The sequence below is a fragment of the Onychomys torridus genome, chromosome 12 (assembly GCF_903995425.1).
Source record: "Onychomys torridus chromosome 12, mOncTor1.1, whole genome shotgun sequence".
Taxonomy (NCBI): domain Eukaryota; kingdom Metazoa; phylum Chordata; class Mammalia; order Rodentia; family Cricetidae; genus Onychomys; species Onychomys torridus.
The window spans coordinates 17,021,412-17,041,287 of NC_050454.1; the positions used below are offsets into that span (position 1 = coordinate 17,021,412).

General features: G+C 41.0%; 1 protein-coding gene across 1 annotated transcript in view; it reads left to right on the forward strand.

The window, feature by feature from the left end:
• Polq (DNA polymerase theta) overlaps positions 1-19,876 on the forward strand; it is a 77,218-nt gene that overhangs the window by 38,132 nt on the left and 19,210 nt on the right. Inside the window, 4 exon segments of the mRNA XM_036203987.1 lie at positions 7,295-10,347; positions 12,085-12,228; positions 13,682-13,878; positions 17,214-17,454. Coding sequence (XP_036059880.1) covers positions 7,295-10,347; positions 12,085-12,228; positions 13,682-13,878; positions 17,214-17,454 — 3,635 coding nt within the window.

Consider the following 19,876-nt stretch of genomic DNA (forward strand, 5'->3'; position numbering starts at 1 on the left):
ACAGCTCATCAACCTTAGGGCTAGTCTCTGTGTCAGAAATGTGGCAACTTTTTCTCTTGAGGGCTACTTTTCGTTTTCTACTTTACATACTGTGTGATTGGAGAGGCGTTTGTAAAGTGGTGGTGAGTCTGAGTAAGGCACCAGTGCTCTCTCTGCTGTGGTCAATTTGATCCCCATGACCTCTTCAGGGCTCATGTGTTTGCTACACTCCTTTAAATGTTCTTCGGAACACTAGACCCTCAGTGCAGTTTGTGAGGGGGCATTCCTTGATGTGCATGGCAGGGGAGGGGCTAACAACACATCAGGTTGGACTAGCATATGATCAAAGAATAACTTAATTACTTGCTCTTTGAACACATTCCAAAATGAAAAGATCAGGCAGACTTATAGCTCTTTACTGTAAATTACTAGCAATTTTATTTTAAGGAACATTAAAAATGGATTCTAAATCAGAAGGCCCATCTCATCTCAGTTCAGTTTCTTCCCTTCGGCTCATGTTAGGCCTGACTTTTGGACTGAAACTTTCAACAAGCATGGGAAAGGATGGGGGTGTGTGGCCTTTTACACACACACTTTTACAAGCCTGTTGGCTTTGTATGTCTCGTGTTGATGTGGGATGACATTTAAAGGGGCAGAAAATTGTTTTGAGTGGTATTTGTTTCCGTAACTTTTAGGTATTAAATGTTGGCCTATGTCTACATTGTGGTTCTTTCTCTTGAGGGACACTTTTATGATGTTTTAGGGTACATGCCTTTTCTACTCCATCCTTACTAATGCTGAAAAAAATTGCAAAGCTTTTTGTGTCCAAAGCAGTGGTATAAGAAGGCTTCCTAGTGATTGTAGTGGTTTGAATAAAAATGTCCCCCATAAGCTCTTATATTTGAATGCTTAGTCATCAGGGAGTGCACTATTTGAGAAGGATTAGGAGGTATGGTCTTGTTGGAGTAGCTGTGCCTTTGTTGGAGGAAGTATGTTCCTGGGAGTTGGCTTTGAGGTTTCAAAAGCTAAGCAAGGCCCAGTCTCTCTCTCTCTGTGTCTGCTTACAGATCAGGATGTAAAGCTCTTAGCTATTGCTCCAGCACCATGTGTGTCACCAGGCTCGCCACCATGATGCAAATGAACTAAACTTCTGAAACTATAAGCAAACCCCAATTAAATGTTTTCCTTTATAAGAGGTGTGGTGGTCATGGTGTCTCTTCACAGCAATAGAACACTGACTATGACAGTGATGTGATGAGCCAGGTTTCTAGTTTCAATCATGACTCTTGGGAGAGAACGTCCTCCAGAAGGATACCTCTGAGTTGGTGATGAGTACCAATACTGTAGAGCCTTAGCTGTGGTAGTGTCTCATAATTTTTTTTTTTATCAGTGTTCAGTTGTCAATCTCTATTTAGTATATGGCAGTCTTTCTCAACTGTCTTTCTCCTAAACCCATAGGGTTTAGTGTGTTGGGTTGCAGTGCATGATGTTTTTAAGGAATGCATCTGGGTTGTAATAGAAATTTGCAGCCCTTTTTATTGCATTAGGGCATTTCACAGACTTGTGTCTAAGTAATTTAGGGGTATATTTCAAGACTTTTAGGAATGTATTTTATGTTTTTGAAACAATATATTTGAATTTCCTGATAACGTCCTGTTAGCTAGGGATTTGGTTGTTCTTGTGATATGAGTTATTGCATAGCCGTGGTTCTCAGGAGTGACTTTCAATCTACTGTACATCGCCACTGTACTCAGTGAGCTGACTAGCTGATAGTGCTCATTGCTGCCATCTTTACATCTTTAGTAGTCCTCTCCAGTTCTGCAGCCAACTAACTAATACAGTACTTTTTTTTTTTTGGTTTTGTTTTTCAAGGCAGGATTTCTCTGTGTATCTTTGGGCCTTTACTGGAACTCACTCTGTAGACCAGGCTGGCCTCGAACTCATAGAGATCTACTTGGCTCTGCCTCCCGAGTGCTGGGACTAAAGGCATGCGCCACCACCACCTGGCCATAAATTACATTTTTGATAAGCCTTACTATATAATAACACAGCTCTTCTTGACATTGTGATTTTCCCATCTCAGCCTCCCTAGTGCTAGGGTTCCTGCATGCACAAGTACACCTCCCTGCTCCAGTTCTGGAGCTGGGACAAATTCGGAAGTAGATGCTGATTGTTTTCAGCTCTAGAGTATAAAAACCCCATCTGTCTGAGAATTAATTAGGTCTGTCCGAATTAGTGTCTCATCTCTTTGAGATGTGCCCCTGGCTGACTGCTTTACCTAGAATAAGCCTCCAATTTTCACAGACTCTTTGGAGATAAATATCTATGTCCAAGACATATACTAGTCGTTTCTGAGGTGAAGAAACAGGCATGGTGATAATATACTACAGATGACTTGGAAGTCTTCAGGGATCCATCTGAGATCCATCTGAAGGCAGTATACATTAAAAAAAAAATCAATTGAAAGTTCTTGCTCATTGTTTATAAGCACACCTTGAGGCTTCCTTCTGTTTTGTGGTAAGATTGATAGGTTGATGCTGCCACGATTATGTCTGTTCTGAGAGTCTAGAACTTTAATTCATCAAAATTATTGCTAACAGATAATAAAACTAATCAATATCATGCTTTATGCAGTGTACTGAGGATGCAAATACTCTCTGGAATACTTTTTCTTTTATAATGTCTTCTTTTAAAAATTAGTAAATATGTTTTATCACATAAATGTGGAATAAATATGTCTACATTATGGAAAGGCTAAGTTGAGATAAAATAAATATCACCTAACATGCTTACCATTTTATTTTTGTGGGGAGAATACTTCTAGTCTACCTTCACAGTGGATTTGAAGAACCCAACACCATGTTATACAATATGCTAAGCTATTCTTAGCAAAATGCCTAACATGGATTTAATCATAAGGAAAAAATGCAAGCATAGAGTAGACAATAATCCATAAAATATTTGCCCAGGACTTTGCAGAAATATCAAAGTTGTGAAAAACAGAGTCTGGAGGTGCTTCTAATTAAGGCAGACTGGAGTTAAGCAACTAGAAACATTACTTAGATTCTAAGTTTCATTACAAAAGAGATGTGGACCAGTGGTGAAATTGTTGGGCACTAACTATTGGCTTGTAAAAATACTTTTGGGCACAGAAACTGTGTATTTGTGCCTGGTCTCCCTTCCCTTTTAATGCTTACCACATTAAAAGCCAGAAAGTCTACTGGCATTCAGATTGCCTCCAGTTCGTTAGCATTGCCCACAGTCTGCAACGAATTGCTCTCCTCTCTGCATAGGAATTTTCATCTTGTTGGGGATAATTCAACAGTGGGGTGGCTTCCTGGACATGCTATTTCAGAAGGTGGTAAGTGCATAAGCTTTGTTAGGTACTCAGAACCGCCCTCAGGAGGGTCAGCCCAGGCTGCATTTTCGCCATCAGTCTACTGGTGGAAGGCCAGTCTTCTCACAGCCTCACCAATAGAAGCAATGCGTCGTCATTTGTCGTTGTGTCTCCTCCTGGTTTGACTTTGCAGCTGTGTCAATGTGAGTCACCCTGAATCTCTTCTGCATGCTTCAGGGTCAATTTTAGATCTTGTGACTTATCTGAGTAAGTCTTACCCTTAGATTTTTGTGGTTTTTTTTTTTTCCTTTCTTAATTTTTTTCAAATGGATATCAATTTTGAGCCTTCTATTTGATATGTGTTTCAAATGTTTCCTCATAATTTATCACTTTACTTTTTTTGTTTGACAACCCAAAATTCAGTTTTTTATGTACAAGTGTATGGTATATGTGTGTGTATGTAAGTATGCACAGGTGCCAATGGCTAGAGGAGGACTTAGGTATTCTTCTTTATTGCCCTGTTTCTTCTTCCCTTGAGACAGGGTCTATCATGGAACCTCTAGTACTGTTTCTCACCAACAAGCCACAGCTCTGCCTGTCTCTGCCCTCCTGCTCACCTTTTTGTAAACTCTTACATACCTGCCTGTCTAGAGACTCTACTCTCTGCCTGATAGGTTCTGGAGACTCCATTATGTAAACATGTAAAAAATGTGTAGTCTACCATTAACAGACCAGCAAGGCCTGTTATCATCTGTGCAGACCAGGTATGTTTGTGATGATAAGGTCTAATGGCTGAAATAGATTGGCTTGTTCATTCAGTTCTTTTTTACCTCACTTTAGACTCTCAGACATGGTTCTTCTTTAGTCTGGTGCTTTTAGGAGACTTCTCTCTGGCTCAGTTTATTCTTTGTAGTTTTGCCCTACAACCTGCTTTGTGTGTGTATATGTGTGTGTGTGTGTGTGTGTGTGTGTGTGTGTGTGATTGTAGTTTTGAGCATTGATTGTATCCTTTATCATACTTAAGCTTTTTCTGACTCATATTTCACCTGGTCCCAGACTAGGTCTCATGGCTGCCTTCTTGCTTCCACTTGCTTGGGATCCTTTCATCCTTAGGTTTTGAATCCCTTTGTATTGGTAGCGTTTTGTGTACCACTCTTTGTAGTAGTTGAGTTTTGCATCTGGACCATATTGAAAACCTTTTTCGTTCTTTCTTTTCTTTTCTTTTTTCTTTTTTTTTTTTTTTTTTTGGTTTTTTTCAAGACAGGGTTTCTCTGTGTAGCTTTCTGCCTTTCCTGGAACTCACTTGGTAGCTCAGGCTGGCCTCAAACTCACAGAGATCCACCTGGCTCTGCCTCCTGAGTGCTGGGATTAAAGGCATGCGCCACCACTGCCCGGCCTGAAAACCTTTTTCTTTAGATAGATGCTTCAGTCCTATTCATAGGTTGTAGCTATGACTGGTAAGTTTGCTCTTATATTTGATGAGTATTTATGACATTTGCCATGTTTCTTTCTCTTCAGGTCATCTCTGCTTTGCTGTTCCAATTTTAAAGTTTGAAAGTTGTGGTAAATTGTGTTTGTATTCTGCATGATCTGGTTCTTGAAGATTTTGGGTGTTCTGTACTTCTACCCACTGTCTGAACAGCAGTTATGGAATCTCCTTTCCTTTCTTTTTGCTGTCTCTTGTGTCTCAGCATATAGCACACTGCACATTAAGTTTTCACCTTTGCCCTAGCCTCTGTACAGGGTGAAGGTAAAAGGTGGTGTAAGGTGCATCATTATGTGTTGAGATTCTGACTTCCAGTCTCGTGTCTGGATGAGTCTCTACTGAGATTCCTTGAGGAATGCTTTGCTTACAAAAAAAGTTACTGTATGTTTAAAACTGTCCTTCTCAAACCTTAAGTGTTGGAAACACAGTGTAGCTAATATAAAATCTTTGACCTACTTGGCCCTACAGACAAAACTTTGTAATATTGCCTGGGATGGCCTTGAACTTGAGATCCTCTGCCTCAGCCTCCTGAATTCTGGGAGAAAATACCACAACTAGTCTATGTTTCCTTTAATTGGAGTTGTTTTCCCCCCATCCTTTCTTGCTTTGCATTGTGTGTTGTCATGGAAAGTTTGATGGTAGCCAGAGTCCTTTATCTTGTGAGTTCTTTGATCTTTTTGTAAGAGGACTTGGGATTTTTTTCAATATCTTTGAAGTTTAAAAGCTTTGTTAGCCAGCTTATCTATTTTCTGTAATTAATTACTTTTAAAAATGGTTTCAGAATAACTTTAAATATATATTGATTTCACTGTATCTGCAAGAAGTGGATTTAGGAGTCTGGTGGTTCCGGTTTGGGGTTTCTCATGAGGTTTCAGCCAAGTTTTTGACTGGACCTTAGTTATCCAGATGCATGCCATTAGAGTTCTTGCCACAGTTTGCCTCCCCTGGTATGAATGATGCAAGAGACAGCAAAATGCAAGCTGTTACAGTTCCTAAACCTGTTGTTGGCCTGCATTCCTTCTATCCAGGAGGCTGCTGCTTTGTTCCCTGTCACCACATGTGTTTGGAAGCAGGAGTCTGAGCCATCATAGCTTCACTTATTTTTGACACTTTCTGTCCTCCTCCTAGCTTTCAGTTACATACTGTTTGGCCCTTTGGGGTTAACCATTATCTTCCAGAAGAGCTCACTCTCCAGTTTTCTCTCCCAGTGGTAAGCAGTAGCTCAATTCTCTGTTAGCTGTTAAGACTTAATTTTAAAATTAGATTTATTTATGTACTGAAGTCAGAGGACAGCTTGTGGATAGTTGGTTCTTTCCTTCTACTATTTGGATCCTAGGGAATGAAGTCAGGTGTCAAGTCTGGCTGTACACCCCTTTACCCACTGAGCCAGCACCAGTGGCTCAGACTTGTAACAAGCTATTTGGAATATCTCCACACTGGCATAACTTAGGCAGTGGTTTTCAATGTTCCTAATGTGATGACCCTTTAATACAGTTCTCATGTGGTAGTGACCCCCCCAACCATGAAGTTATTTCATTGCTACTTCATAACTGTAATTTTGCTACTGTTAGGAACTGTAATGTAAATGCTGATATGCAGGATATCTCACAGGTTAATGATCACTGACTTAATGCCAGATATGAGGCAATTTATATAAAGAATTTGAAATTATTTTTCTGACTCACATTCTCATTTCTAAGCATTTCTCCTGAATTCAGTCAGCCAGTGACTCCAGGTTCTTCCATGGTACTGGTTAGATACTGCCATCTGAGGCAGTGTGTGAAAAGCCACTCACTTTTCCTTTTAAACCTCATCTCCTTCCAGGGTTTTCCTTTTTTGTTGACATTCTAGTCCCCTCAGATGCTTTGTTCAGAGTTGATATTGTCAGAGCGTTTATTTTCAATGAAAAAATTCTGACTCTCATTTTTTAAAAAGATTTATTTATGTATTTAATGTGTATGGATGTTTTGCTTCCATGTATGTATACCACATTCATATAGTGCCTACAGAGGTCAGAAAAGTGTGTTGGATCCCCTGGAACTGGAGTTACAGATTGTGAGCTGCCATGTGGGTGTTGGGAATCAAACCTGGGTACTCTGAAAGAGCAGCCAGTGCTCTTAACTGCTGAGCCATCTCTCCAGCCTCAATTTTTAAGGCTTTTGCTTAATGAATCTGTCCTAGAAGGGATTTCCTGTATTATGCTATTTAATATTGTCAAACCACCTACCCTTTCCAATACTTCATTTCTGTATAACCCTCACTCACACCAGTTGACAGAATATGTTTTAAACATTTATTTTCCAGTTCCCCCAGCTGGAATATAAGTACCATGAGAGCCTCTGTCTGTCTGTCTGTCTGTCTGTCTGTCTCCCCTCTCTCTCTCTTGCTCTGCTGTCATTTCAGTTCCCTGAACCAGCTCAGACAGAATGGGGTTGTGGTATGAGTGAATGAATCAGTGCATAATTTTGCCCTTTTCTCATGTCCTTGAATAGTGCCCGAAAGGCAGTGGATGAAGAAGAGGAAGCAGCTGAAGAACGTCGCAGTATGCGAACCATTTGGGTGCCTGGCAGAAAGGGCTTATCTGCAAGGGAAGCAGCAGCCTTAATAGTGGAAGAAGCCAAAGCGATTCTGCAGCAGGACTTAATTGAAATGGGAGTGCAGTGGGATCCAAATTCACCCTTGAGTTCTAGCACATATTCACTGAACAGTAGTGGGTCAGCAGCAAAGGAATATACATTTAAATCTCAAACTAAGAGTTCTCCTACGAGGTTGACATCAAAGAACAGAAATAGTATGAGAGCAAGTGATTCTAGTGACAGACAGTCACCAGGTGCAGCCCAAGTCTTAGGTGAAAACAGAGAGCATCCAGACTCATTCTTTTTGTCTCAGGGGAATCAGGAGCACCGGCTGCACTACGTTTGCAGAGCAAGAAAACAGACTTCTTTGGGTATAAACAAAAAGAAGCTTCAGATATCTCTGAATGAAGGAGAACCAAGCAGTAAGGAAGTTCTTCAAACTTCCTCTCTGGAGAAAACAAGAAATGTGTTGAGTTTTAGTTCGGAGCAAATGAATACCAGTTCTCCATCTTGGAGAGACAGAAAGTATCGAAAAAAACCTCGGGGCAGTAGCCCGGTGCATGACTCTGGGGCTAATCACGGTAGAGACGATTTCCAGGGACAGACTGTGTCTAGATCTACTCTATGTAAAGACCCATTTTTCTTAGACAAACGAAATACAGAATTTAGAAGTCCAGAGCTGCTTACAAAAAATGTATCTTTTTGTGCCAAGGAAAAATACAAAACCTCATTCCCTTTACAAATGCAGCAGCCTTGTTTAAGGAAAAAAATAAGAAGTAATGGTGTTGCAGAAGATTCTGTTGCAGGATCAGATGTGACTGGTCAGACCCCTGGTGTTGTTAGCAATGGAAGAGAATTGGCTGATACTGAGACAGGAAAAATAAATGAGGTACTCATAGAGAATGGAGCAAAAAGCCAGAATGTTTCTGTGAAACGCCATAACACCCGTCCAGTTAGCCAATGCCTGGAAAATCAGTGTGCTAAACAGACAAACACTTGCACCAAAAGGAAAACATCAATAGAGAGACAAGTGTCCTGTGAAGCACTTAGTTATATGGCCAGAGACTCAAATGATGTTGCAACTGTCGAATGTGAAAGCATAAAGCTTAATAGCAAAGAGGATGAGTCAAATCACTGTCAGGCACTGGGAAATAATCCAGGCAGGGTTGAGGCACCTTGTGGATTACTGCAGTCAGCTGAACTCGGTCAAGCAAGTGGCCAGCATGAGCATCTCCTAAATTCTGGAATACAAGAAAAAGTAGATGCTTATGCAACAAATAAAACTGAACATAATCATGTTTCTAACCTTGTCCCCTGTGACTTTGGAGATAGCTTCTACCTGGATACTCAGGCAGTGAAAATAATTGAGCAGGTGGCATCTGAACATGCTGAGCAAGGAGCAAAGGCAGTAGGGGTGACAGAGAAGGGCTCTGACACTCGGAAGTGCTCCTTTCAGACCGAGGGCCACAGCACTCCCGGTGAACAGCATTTCCCAGGAGCAGCTAACACAGACCATTGGGAGAGTAGGCGTGTAGAGTCCACGAAACAAAACACTGAAAAGGGCCTTGGTAGGCTAACTCCAAAAAGCCCTATTTTCTACCCTCCAACAGCACAGCGGGAAAACGGCCCTTGCTTTAAAGAGAATGATCATTCTGTCACTGACTCCCAGTTAAACAGTTTTCTTCAAGGTTTTGAAACACAAGAAGTGGTTAAAGCAGTCCTACCTCTGGCTCCTCCAGCGGGAACTCCTACTGGTTTAGAAGAAGACAGTCTGCCTGAAACCAGTTTGAATATGAGTGACAGTATACTATTTGACAGTTTTGGTGAAGATGGCTTAGTAAAAGGACAGTCTCCTGATGTACAGGCAAAGCAGCCCCTCCTTTCTGAAATGACACCAAACCATTTCAGCAATTCTCCATGCCCACAAGAAGACCTAGTCCTGAAGGCAAATGTGAACGGACATCAGGGTATTCAGGAGCAGGTGACTTGTTCTAGTGGTGAATCGATTGTATTTTCAGAGATGGATTCTGCTCAGATGATCAAAGCCTTGGATGGTATGGCTTCATTTCGTGTCCAAGAGAATTGTAACTCAGTAGCCCTTAACACATTAGAACTCCATGATTCTGCAATGCTGGGTAATGTGTGTGCCCAAGGAGAAGTTGTCAGAGGAGATAAAAACGAAAGGGTTCAAAACTCCAAACTCACTGAGACAAATCAGCATAACTCATTCAGTTGGTCAGGAGCATCATTTGACTTAAGTCCAGAACTGCAAAGGATTTTAGACAAAGTGTCTAGTCCTGTAGAAAACGAAAGGCCCAAATTAACACATGCAAACATGTCTTGCTTTGAAGGAAATGGCACAGAGTTAAGTGAGAGACAGGAGATGAATTCAAATTTGGAGACCCTTCAAGTTCAGAGAACTTCACTTTTTCCCAACAATGAAGTTAAAAGCAAGGTTCAGGGAGTGGGGAATGGCAGCCGGCGTAGGGGGGCCTTATCCCCCTCAGCTTGTAAAGAAAGTGCCACAGCTGATGACAACGGCCTCATCCCTCCCACACCCATTCTTGCTTCCACGTCTAAGCTGGCATTTCCAGAGACTCCTGGGACATCTGTAAAGCATCAGAAAGCTGGCAGGGCTGTCCTGCCAAGGGAGCGCTGTTCATTTGGCTCGCCTTCAGATATGCAAAACCATGACGTAAGTCAAGAGCTGACTGACAGCTTCAAAGATGACGGCTCCTTTGGAGACACAAGTTTTCCTGTGCAGTTCTCTCAGGATGGACTGCAGTTGACCCCAGCCTTGTGCAGCTCAGAAAGCTTGGCCATAATTGATGTAGCGAGTGACCGGACTCTGTTTCTAACCTTTGTAAAGGAGTGGCGAGGCCAAAAGCGCTTTTCCATTTCTCTGGCTTGTGAGAAGATAAGTTCAGCATCTTCCAGAACCTCTACCATAGGTGGAAAGCTGAAGCAAGGTAAGGATTTTTACAATTTTAATTTTCTGCATTGGTGGCTTGAGGTTAGTTTTTAAAATTTTAGATATTCTATATAATTTATTCAAATTGAATAGCTATATCCACTTAATAATCTTCTAAATGGATATATGTGTAGCTTTTCTTTATTTGGCTCGGCAAGTTACTAATAATTGCTCTCCATTCTATTTTAAATTTATAAAAATAATAAATGTTTTGGATATTATCACACTTTTAAAGTACTTTAATTTACAAATGGTTTTTATTAGTTATTAGTACTCACAAATTGCTCTTACTTTCATTATAAAAGTACACAGCAGATGGGTACTATATATCTCATAAAGTACGTAGCTGAACTTTTCAGGAACTTTCTCGAGTATTAGCCCTCTTGATGATTCTATACCAAAATGCTGGTTCTGAGTCCTCACAGAGCCTTTCTAGGTAGGGTTCCAGAGTTCCAATGATGCCATGAACGTTTGCCCTGTGACTGGAGAGAAGCTATAGTCAGCTTGTCACCCTGTTGTAGAAATCAGAGGTGTGATTAGAGTTCATAAATCTCTGTATTTATGTGTTTGTCAGTAAGGTGCTAGTATTTATCTGACCTTCAGTTATTGGAGCATGTGTGTTAATGGTAGATTCTTTGTGCCCTTAGTGTATAGCATTTCCTATTCCCAATCCATCAAGTATAAAATTAAGCCCATGCTTATATCAGGCTTCTTATGGAGGCATAAGTTCACTTAAACTTAATAAGTATGTATTGTCCTCCTATGTACCAGGATCTTCCAGGTATTGAGACTATAATTATAAATTAAGTTGATTGGTTTTTGACCTTTATAAAATTAAGTAGATGTTAATTTAGAAAAAAAAATGTTGACTGTAAATACAAAAATTAAACTTAACTGTTCACAATAAAACTCTTAGTGCCTTTGATTAAGAATTGGTGAATTTGCTCTAAATTGTATTTGTGTGTGGTTTCTCTTTGGTCATTATAGGTCTATTTTAGTCAAGTTGTGGTACCTGTGGTCACAGGTATCTTAATTGATGTGAAATGTAAAAAGTTACACATACCTGAAAATTATCACCCAAATAATCCATCTTTTACAATTGCAGATTTTTTGCCAATTAAGTATTGTGCTGGCCAGTGTTTTGTCATCTTGACATAAGCTGGAATTATCTGGGAAACAGAACCTCCCCTGAGAAAATGCCTCTATCAGATTGACTCTAGTCAAGTCTGGGGGGCATTTTCTTGGTTAATGACTGATGTGGGAGGGCCCAGTCCACTGTGCCATTCCACCTCTGGGCAGGAGTTCTTTCTCTGTGGTATAAGAAAGCAGGCTGAGCAAGCCATGAAAGCAAGCCAGGAAGTATTGTTCCTCCATGGTCTTTTGTCCAGTTCCTGCCTTGAGTTCCTGCCCTGACTTCCCTTGGCAATAGACCATAAGCAGTAAGCTGAAATCTGCTCTGCCCTGTTTACAGTCATGTTTGTGTTTGTCACAGCAGTGGGAACCTGACCAGAACAGACAGGTTGTTCTGTTGTTGTTGTGCATGTTTGGCGGACAGAGTCTGGTCATAGAGCCCAGGCTGGCCTTGAGTTTATAATCATCTTGCCTCAGTTTACCAAGGGCTGAGATTATAAAGTATGTATGTGCCACCATGATGAGTGAAGTAAAGTTTTTAATAGTTTGTTTGATGCCTGAATATTGGAGATTTCTTTGACAGTCTTACTTTGGATTCATTTAGTGAGCTTTCCTGAGGAAAGCCCTGTTGAAGATGATGGGTTTCCTGTCTATGGCTCTGATGGCATTGTGGTAGTTGGACTAGCAGTGTGCTGGGGTGGAAAGGATGCCTATTATCTGTCATTGCAGAAGGAACACAAGCATTCCGGTAAGTAATTGACATTTGGCTAAGTCACATGTGCTCTATGACATCTATTAAGGGAGTTACTTTGGTTTTTTTTTTTTTTTTTGAGATTTTTAAAAATTATCTTAGAATAATTTTCTGATATTACATAGGCTTTATTTTTAGGAATGAAAATAATTATTAAGAGAATATCTAATTTATGTATAATCACATGTATTAATTAGAATGGATTCCTCTTTCCCTCCCCTTATCCCTCCGTTGAGCCCAAAGAGGACCCCAGAAATGGCAGTGTCACTGCCAGTGTCCTAAATGACAGTCTGGGCTCAACTCAGGCTGAACTCTGGGTAAACAAAACCTAAGTTCAGCACTCCTCAGAAATCTTGGGTTTCTGTTTGTCAGGAAAAGCCAATACTTCCTTATCTGCCCCCTACAACTAACTGCCTCTGGCAATGGGCATCTAGTTTGTGATTGACTCAAACAAGCCTGCAACTAGCAAAGCCCCCACACTAGTTTGCAGGCTCATCTGGCCAGCACCCCACCTCCTGCTATTGTTAACTCCCAGGCTGTTCTTGCTCCCCCACACCTGTCCCCTTAAAACTGACAAACCTATACCCACTTTGTTGCTGTCCTGTCCCCAGCAGACAGCCCAGCAGTTTGAATCCCCAGTAAATCTTTGTTTCTGCCCATGGAGTGGTCTAGTTTGGTGGTTTCACTGTGCCCTTGCTTACACTCTCCTTCTATTTCTCCTTTCCAGGGGTACTAGGACTGAGCCCAGAGCCCCATACCTGTTAGACAAGTGTTCTCCCTGGAGCCATGCCCACAGACCAGAATAAATGCTTTGAGAAACACTGCTTTGTTCCCTACTGCCTGCTCCATGAGGCCATTAACATGGGCTGCAGCAATTTCTTCTCAGACTATCTCTTCCTGTCACCTGGGTCTGGAGTTCATCCAGGGGCATCATTGAGCCCAAGAACCATGGTTGCTGAATTCTGAGACTGTTCGAGGGGCCTTTGGAAGGAAAGGATAGAATCTAGAAGTACCTTGGGATCTGATTTCATAGTCCGTTCCTCACTGTTTGGACAGGAGCAAACAGTAAGGGTGACATACGGTATCTGTCAGCTCCTCAAGGAGGTCTTTCCACTCTCTTTATAGAGCAGTGTGTTGGCTGAGTAGTTACTTGAACTTCTTTTACAACATTGTATGTCCCACTTTAAACTTAATTTCTAAAGCTTCTACCTTTCTTGAACTCTGTTCTGAAAATATAATTTTATTATTAGAAGTCTTGGTACTTAGAATTTTACTCACATAATGAAACTGAACATTATAAATCTAGTCCAAACCATCATATTTAGATTATGAAGCACTTGATCATGTGATTGCTGTGACCTGATCAAGCAGCTCTTTGTTCTGACTTCCTCATCTCTCCACTGAAGACTGCTACTTTAGATGAACATTAAGCCTTTGTTTCTCTTCCAAGAAATTAGTCCCAGTTTGGCCCCGCCTCCTCTGGATCCAGCATTGACTGTGGAAGAGAGGATGGAGCACCTTCAGTCCTGCTTGCAAAATCAGTCTGGCCAAGAGCGGTCTGTTGTCACCTATGATTTCATCCAGAGCTATAAAGTCCTCCTCCTGTCCTGTGGTGTCTCCCTGCAACCAAGTTATGAAGATCCCAAGGTTCTGTCTTACGTGTAACTCTATAAACTGCAATGTGGTTAATGCTCAGGGATAATTCTACATGTCCTTAATGTTTTCAAACAAGACACTTCTCATTCACCCAGAATATATCTTTGTGTACCAAATGCCTCTGTGGGTGAACACAGAAATATCACAAATTCTAAATGTTAAAGGTCATGTTCTTCTTCAAAGATTAAAAAGAAGAACTTTAGTTTGGGTTATAAGTTATGAGTTTCTATACCATAGTAAATTAGAAGTGAAACATGAACTGTCAGGTTTTAAAGTATGATAGCAAAAGAGTTTTCTAATATTGTGAAGGTATAGGAGAATATAGGAGAAGTGCATGGATCTGAGTGTCAAAATGTATTTTGTTATTATTGGTGGTGGTGGTGGTGTGTGTGCTTCTTTTGATTTTGTTGGTGTGAGATTATTTACTTCCTGTATTTTCGTGGGTATACTTAATCTCCTTAGGCTGGATTTTTCCTTCTAGCACCTTCTGTAGAGCTGGATTTGTAGATAGATATTGTTTAAATCTTAAATGGAATATCTTATTTTCTCTATCTATGGTGATTGAAAATTTTGCTGAGTATAGTAATCTGGGCTGGCATCTATGGTCTTTTAGAGTCTGCAGCCCACCTGTCCAAGCCTTTCTGGCTTCTAGTGTCCTCATTGAGAAGTCAGTTGTAATTCTAATAGGTCTGCCCTTATATGTTACTTGGTCTTTTCCCTGTAGCTTTCAGTATTCTTTCTTTGTTCTCTATGTTTAGTGTTTTGATTATGTGGCAAGGAGACTTTCTTTTCTGGTCCAATCTATTTGGTGTTCTGTAAGCTTCTTGTACTTTTAGGCATGTCCTCCTTTAGGTTAGGAAAATTTTCTTCTATGATTTTGTTGAAAATATTTTCTGGGCTTTTGATCAGTGATTCTTCTCCTTTCTCCATTTCTGTAATTCTTAGTTTTGGTCTTTTCATAGTTTCTCAGATTTCCTGGATGTTTTGTGTCAGGAATTTTTTAGATTTAACATTTTCTTTGACTGGTGAATCTATTTCTTCTATGGTATCTTCAACTCCTGAGATTCTTTCATCCATCACTTGTATTCTGTTGGTGAAACTTGCCTCTGTAGTTCCTGTTCACACACCTAAAATTTCATTTCCAGAATTCCTAGAGTTTGTGTCTTCTTTATTGCTTCTATTTCCATCTTCAGGTCTTTAACTGTCTGTTTCCTTCAATTATTTGTTTGTTTGTCTTCCTTTAAGTTATTTATTCATTTCCTCCAATTGTTTGTTTGTGTCTTTCTGGATGTCTTTAAGGGATTTATTCATTTCCTCTTTAGGGACCTCTATCATCTTCATATAGTTGGTTTTAAGGTCTATTTCTTGTGCTTCAGCTATGTTGGAATATTCAGGGTCTGCTGTGGTAGCATAACTGGGCTCCAGAGGGTGGAGACATATTAGCTTGGCTGTTATTTCATTCTTATGCTGACGTCTAGGTATCTGGGTTTGTGGTGATTATAGGTCCAGGTGCTGATTTGGGGGTTTGTCTTTGTTGGGTGGGTGTTTTGTTCCTTGGTTTTTTTTCCTCTCTGGATTTTCAGAGAGCATGTTGGCTGAGTGTTGCTTGTTTTAATGAGTTGCTTGACTGGTATGGTCATGGGGAGAACTTGCTGGTATTGGCAGCCTGGGAAAGGGGAGGCTCTGGGGTGGGGGGATGGTTTGTGGAATCCACAGTAGGTTTGGACAGGGGCCTTTCTTTTTTAATAGAGTGGTGGGAATTGATCAGTGTTTTGTAAGCGCTCTGCCACTGAGTTATCTCCACCAAGTGTCTTAGTTTCTCTAGGGTTTTGTTTTGTTTTGTTTTGTGTTTTGGATGGAGAGGATGACAAAGATTCTAAAACTGACCTTTACTAGATTAAAAGTTATCATTTAATTTTGATGTTCTGGAATCTAAACAAGAATATGGGTGACATGAGTCTCTCATTACAGCCACAGTGGCCTCCTAGATTTATATAGCACATTCTCATTAAACCTTAACACTACTTGGAATTTCCATTAATGGTTTTATTACTCATAGTATTGTGATATAAAAAGATAAACTATTCATAAAGTGTCATTTTAAAATAAGAAATAGTAATTTTTTTATGTCAGATTCTCTCATTCAGTACTCCCCTATAAAACTTTCTGTTTTTTCTTTTTTCTTTTTCTTTTCATTTTATTTTTTGAGACAGGATTTCACTCACCATCTAGTCCAGGCTAGCCTCAGATTCATAGCTTTCTTCCTGCCTCAGCCTCCCGGTGCAAGGACTGCTGCTGTCAGCCACCATTTCTTGCTCAAAATTTCATTCTTAACATACAGAAGAAATGACTGAGTCATCATAATTTTTAAAAGGATTCAGGAAGTTAGATTTGCTTATTACATCCATTTCATGATCTGTTAGACCTAGTATTAGAAACTATAGGTTTTCTAGTCTCATGTGGAAGCTAAAAATAACAATCAAATGACCAGTTGTTCTGGCGAGAGACCTTCGCTTTGGAGGAAAGGCTTTCTGATACTCTGGATGCTAACTTTCTATGTGTATGTGGTGCATGTGCCTAGGAAGGTCAGAGGTCAACCTCAGGTGTCATTCCTCAGGAGCTTCCCCTCTTGATGGTGAGACAGTGCCTCTCACCAGGACCGATGGCTTACCATTTAGGTAGGCTGGCCGGCCATCAGGCCTCATGTATCTGCCTGTCTATTCTTCCCCAGCTTGAGATGGCAAATTCTACCACCGTTCTCGGCTTTTTATGTGCATCTGGAGATTGGACTCTGGTCCTCATGCCTGCTCAGCAAGCATTTCACCAGCTCAGCTCTTCCTCAACCCCTGGAAACATTCTTTTAGTGGTAAACATGTATGCATCTCTTCTGATGTAGAAAGAGCTGAGTAGGCCAGTCGGTGGTGGCACACACCTTTAATCCCAGCAGAGGCATGTGGATCTCTGTGATTTTGAAACCAGCCTGGTCTACAGAGCAAGTTCCAGGACAGCCAGGGCTACACAGAAAAACCCTGTCTCGAAAAGCAAACAAACAAACAAACAAAAAGAGCTAAGTAAGCCTAAAACCAAAGAGGCACATCTTTATTGTGTAGCTTAGTTTGAATCAGTCAGAGTAGAGAAGCCTTCATCTTCTTTCCTAGACACAGGCTTGTGTTTAACTGAGAGGTCCTTGGCTCTCAAGCCTGCTGCAGAACCAGGCCAGCCACAGCACTGCAGGGATGAAGGACCACTACATGGATGTTAGGAGGAAATACATTAAATGGCTTTGAAAAAAACCAAGCAAACTGTCTGATGGCTGTCTCATTCAGGTGGCGTGCTGGCTTCTCGACCCAGATTCTAAAGAGCCGACTCTTCATAGCATAGTGACCAGTTTTCTTCCCCAGGAGCTTCCGCTCCTCGAAGGAATAGAGACAGGCCAAGGAATTCAGAGCCTGGGGCTAAATGTGAACACTGAGCATTCTGGACGGTACAGAGCATCTGTGGAGTCTGTTCTCATTTTCAACTCCATGAACCAACTCAGCTCCTCCTTGCAGAAGGAAAACCTTCATGGTAAGAGCAGAGTTCGTGCATTTTATGTACATATCGTTAGCTACTCTTTGATCACAGGTGGATAAATTACACATTTTATGTAAACCCTCTGGGTTACCTACTGAGGAAGTCAACAAACCTGTTTTTTTTTGTTTGTTTTTTTTTAAGATTTATTTATTTATTATGTATACAGCGTTCTGTCTGCACATATCCGTGCAGGACAGAAGAGGGCACCAGATCTCATTACAGATGGTTGTGAGTCACCATGTGGTTGCTGGGAATTGAACTCAGGACCTCTGGAAGAACAAGCAGTGCTCTTAACCTCTGAGCCATCTCTCCAGCCCCAAACCTGGGGTTTTTTGTTTGTTTGTTTTTGGTTGGTTGGTGTTCCCCTGTAAAAGACTTGCAGACTGCACGGTGTCTGTCACAAGTCCTCGGTCTGACGTTGCTCACTAGAGCAGCCATAGTCATATCAATGCTGTGGTGTCTTCTAATAATTTACTTGCAAGGCATGCATCTGGTGCTCATTCTACCATAATTTGCTGACCTCTGGCCTTATAAAGATTAGAATTAGTGGTATCATATTCAGTTTTGACAATTATATATTTGAATTTTACCAAATAATTTTATTCATATAACAGATCTTTCATGTAATTTAAAAGAGGAACCATTTTCTGTTTAGAGCTATCATAGTTTCTTTAGTAAAGGAAAGTCTTGTGATTCTCCTTTTCTCTCAAGACACCATGGATTTCTTGAGAAGACTGCTGCCCCAGGATAAGACTTCTTCATTTGAGAGTGTCACAAATGATATAGAATGAAGATGGTGAGGGACCAAAGTTGTCTTAATTATGAGGAAATTATACCATGAGACTAGAGTCTTGATCTGTAATTTTTAGGAATGTATTAACTGTCTGAATTATAAGCTAGGCATTTATATGAATATGGAGGCACTTGCTCTAATCCCAAACACTTGGAAGTCTGAAGTAGGAAGGTCTGGATTTTGAGGCCAGGCTGAGCTACATAGTGAATTTGAGTCTATCCTGAGCTAAATAATGAGATCTTATCTCAGAAAATTCAAGGATTGGGGGCACAAGCCAGAAGTGAGTGAGCGTGGGAGAAAGATGGGAGAGAAAGAAGTGGATCAGTTTGTGCTCTGTGAAGAAAGGAAGAACTGGAGCTGAGGAACAGCCTGATCCTCATGTGAGAAGCCTGCGCTGCCACCTGAGGCCATGGTGATGGCCAGGCCTGGGCTACCACTGAGGGCCATGTCGGGGTCCACGGTACTACTGCAGCCCGGGTCTGTGTTACCACCAAAGGCCATGCAGCTGTCTGTGGTCAGTACTTCGGCCTGGATCCATGTTGATGTCCGAAGGCCTTGCTGAGGGCTCTGGCCCTCACTGGCCACTGCAAGGTGGTACAAGCAGTGATGGTTAAGTGGGTATGGGAGAGCTGGCCTTGCCCCTCTCCTGGCCAGTGGGAAAGCTGGCCCTGGTGAGTGGCACGGGTACAGGAGAGCTGATGAGCTGAGCAACACAGATACTACCTAGATCCAGGGCTTTGAGTTGGCCCACCCCAACATCTTCCCCATCTATATGCTGCTAGAGCACATAAAAGGACAGGTCCTGGGAATCCATAGCCACAGGATCTCCATGACTCAGGGCAACAGCAGAATATCTGAGAGTCTCTATGAGGGTCCAGTATCGATGGTGTAGCAGAAGCCTGAGGTCTTGAACTAGACTAATGACTCATTGCAGTGAACATTTGCAAGTAAAGCTGTTTGGACAAAAGGGTGTATTGTGTGACACACCGCAGCTTCTAGTGCCAGTAAAATGCGGGAAAGGAGGAGGAACAGAGTGGTACATGCACATAAGGCTGCGTTGATGGAGGAGCCAGTCATTGCCTAGAGGGGTCAGAGAGACAGCTTTTCATTTGTTTGTTTGGTTGGTTTTTTTCTTTTCTAATTTTTATTTTTTATTTTCTTTGGGGGGATTACAAGGTTGGAGGACGGCTGTGGAAGGACTTGGAAATGTGTGGGATTGGGGTGCATGATGTGAAATTCCCAAAGATTCAATTAAAAAGTTATGTTAAAAAAAAAATCCAAGGACTGAGCTGTAGCTCAGTAGTGGAGTCCTTTCCTGGCATGTGCTCAAGAATTTATAATCTATTCTTAGAGAAGACTGTTGTAGACTTAAAGACAGTTTAGTATCTGTGAGAAAAAAAAAAAAGTACAAGAAGACTCTAAATTTAGTCATTATTTTTAACTTTGATCATTTAAATGTACCCTAAAAGTGCCTTATTCCTACAAAGTTTAAGAACTAGGTGATAGAGGGTTTCAAATGTGTTTTATACAGTGTTACGGCTTTTCCAATCATGGGACCTATAGAATTGAAATACCTTGAAAAAAGGGAGATTTTGGAGGCAATGTGGGAAGCTATTAAAGTTT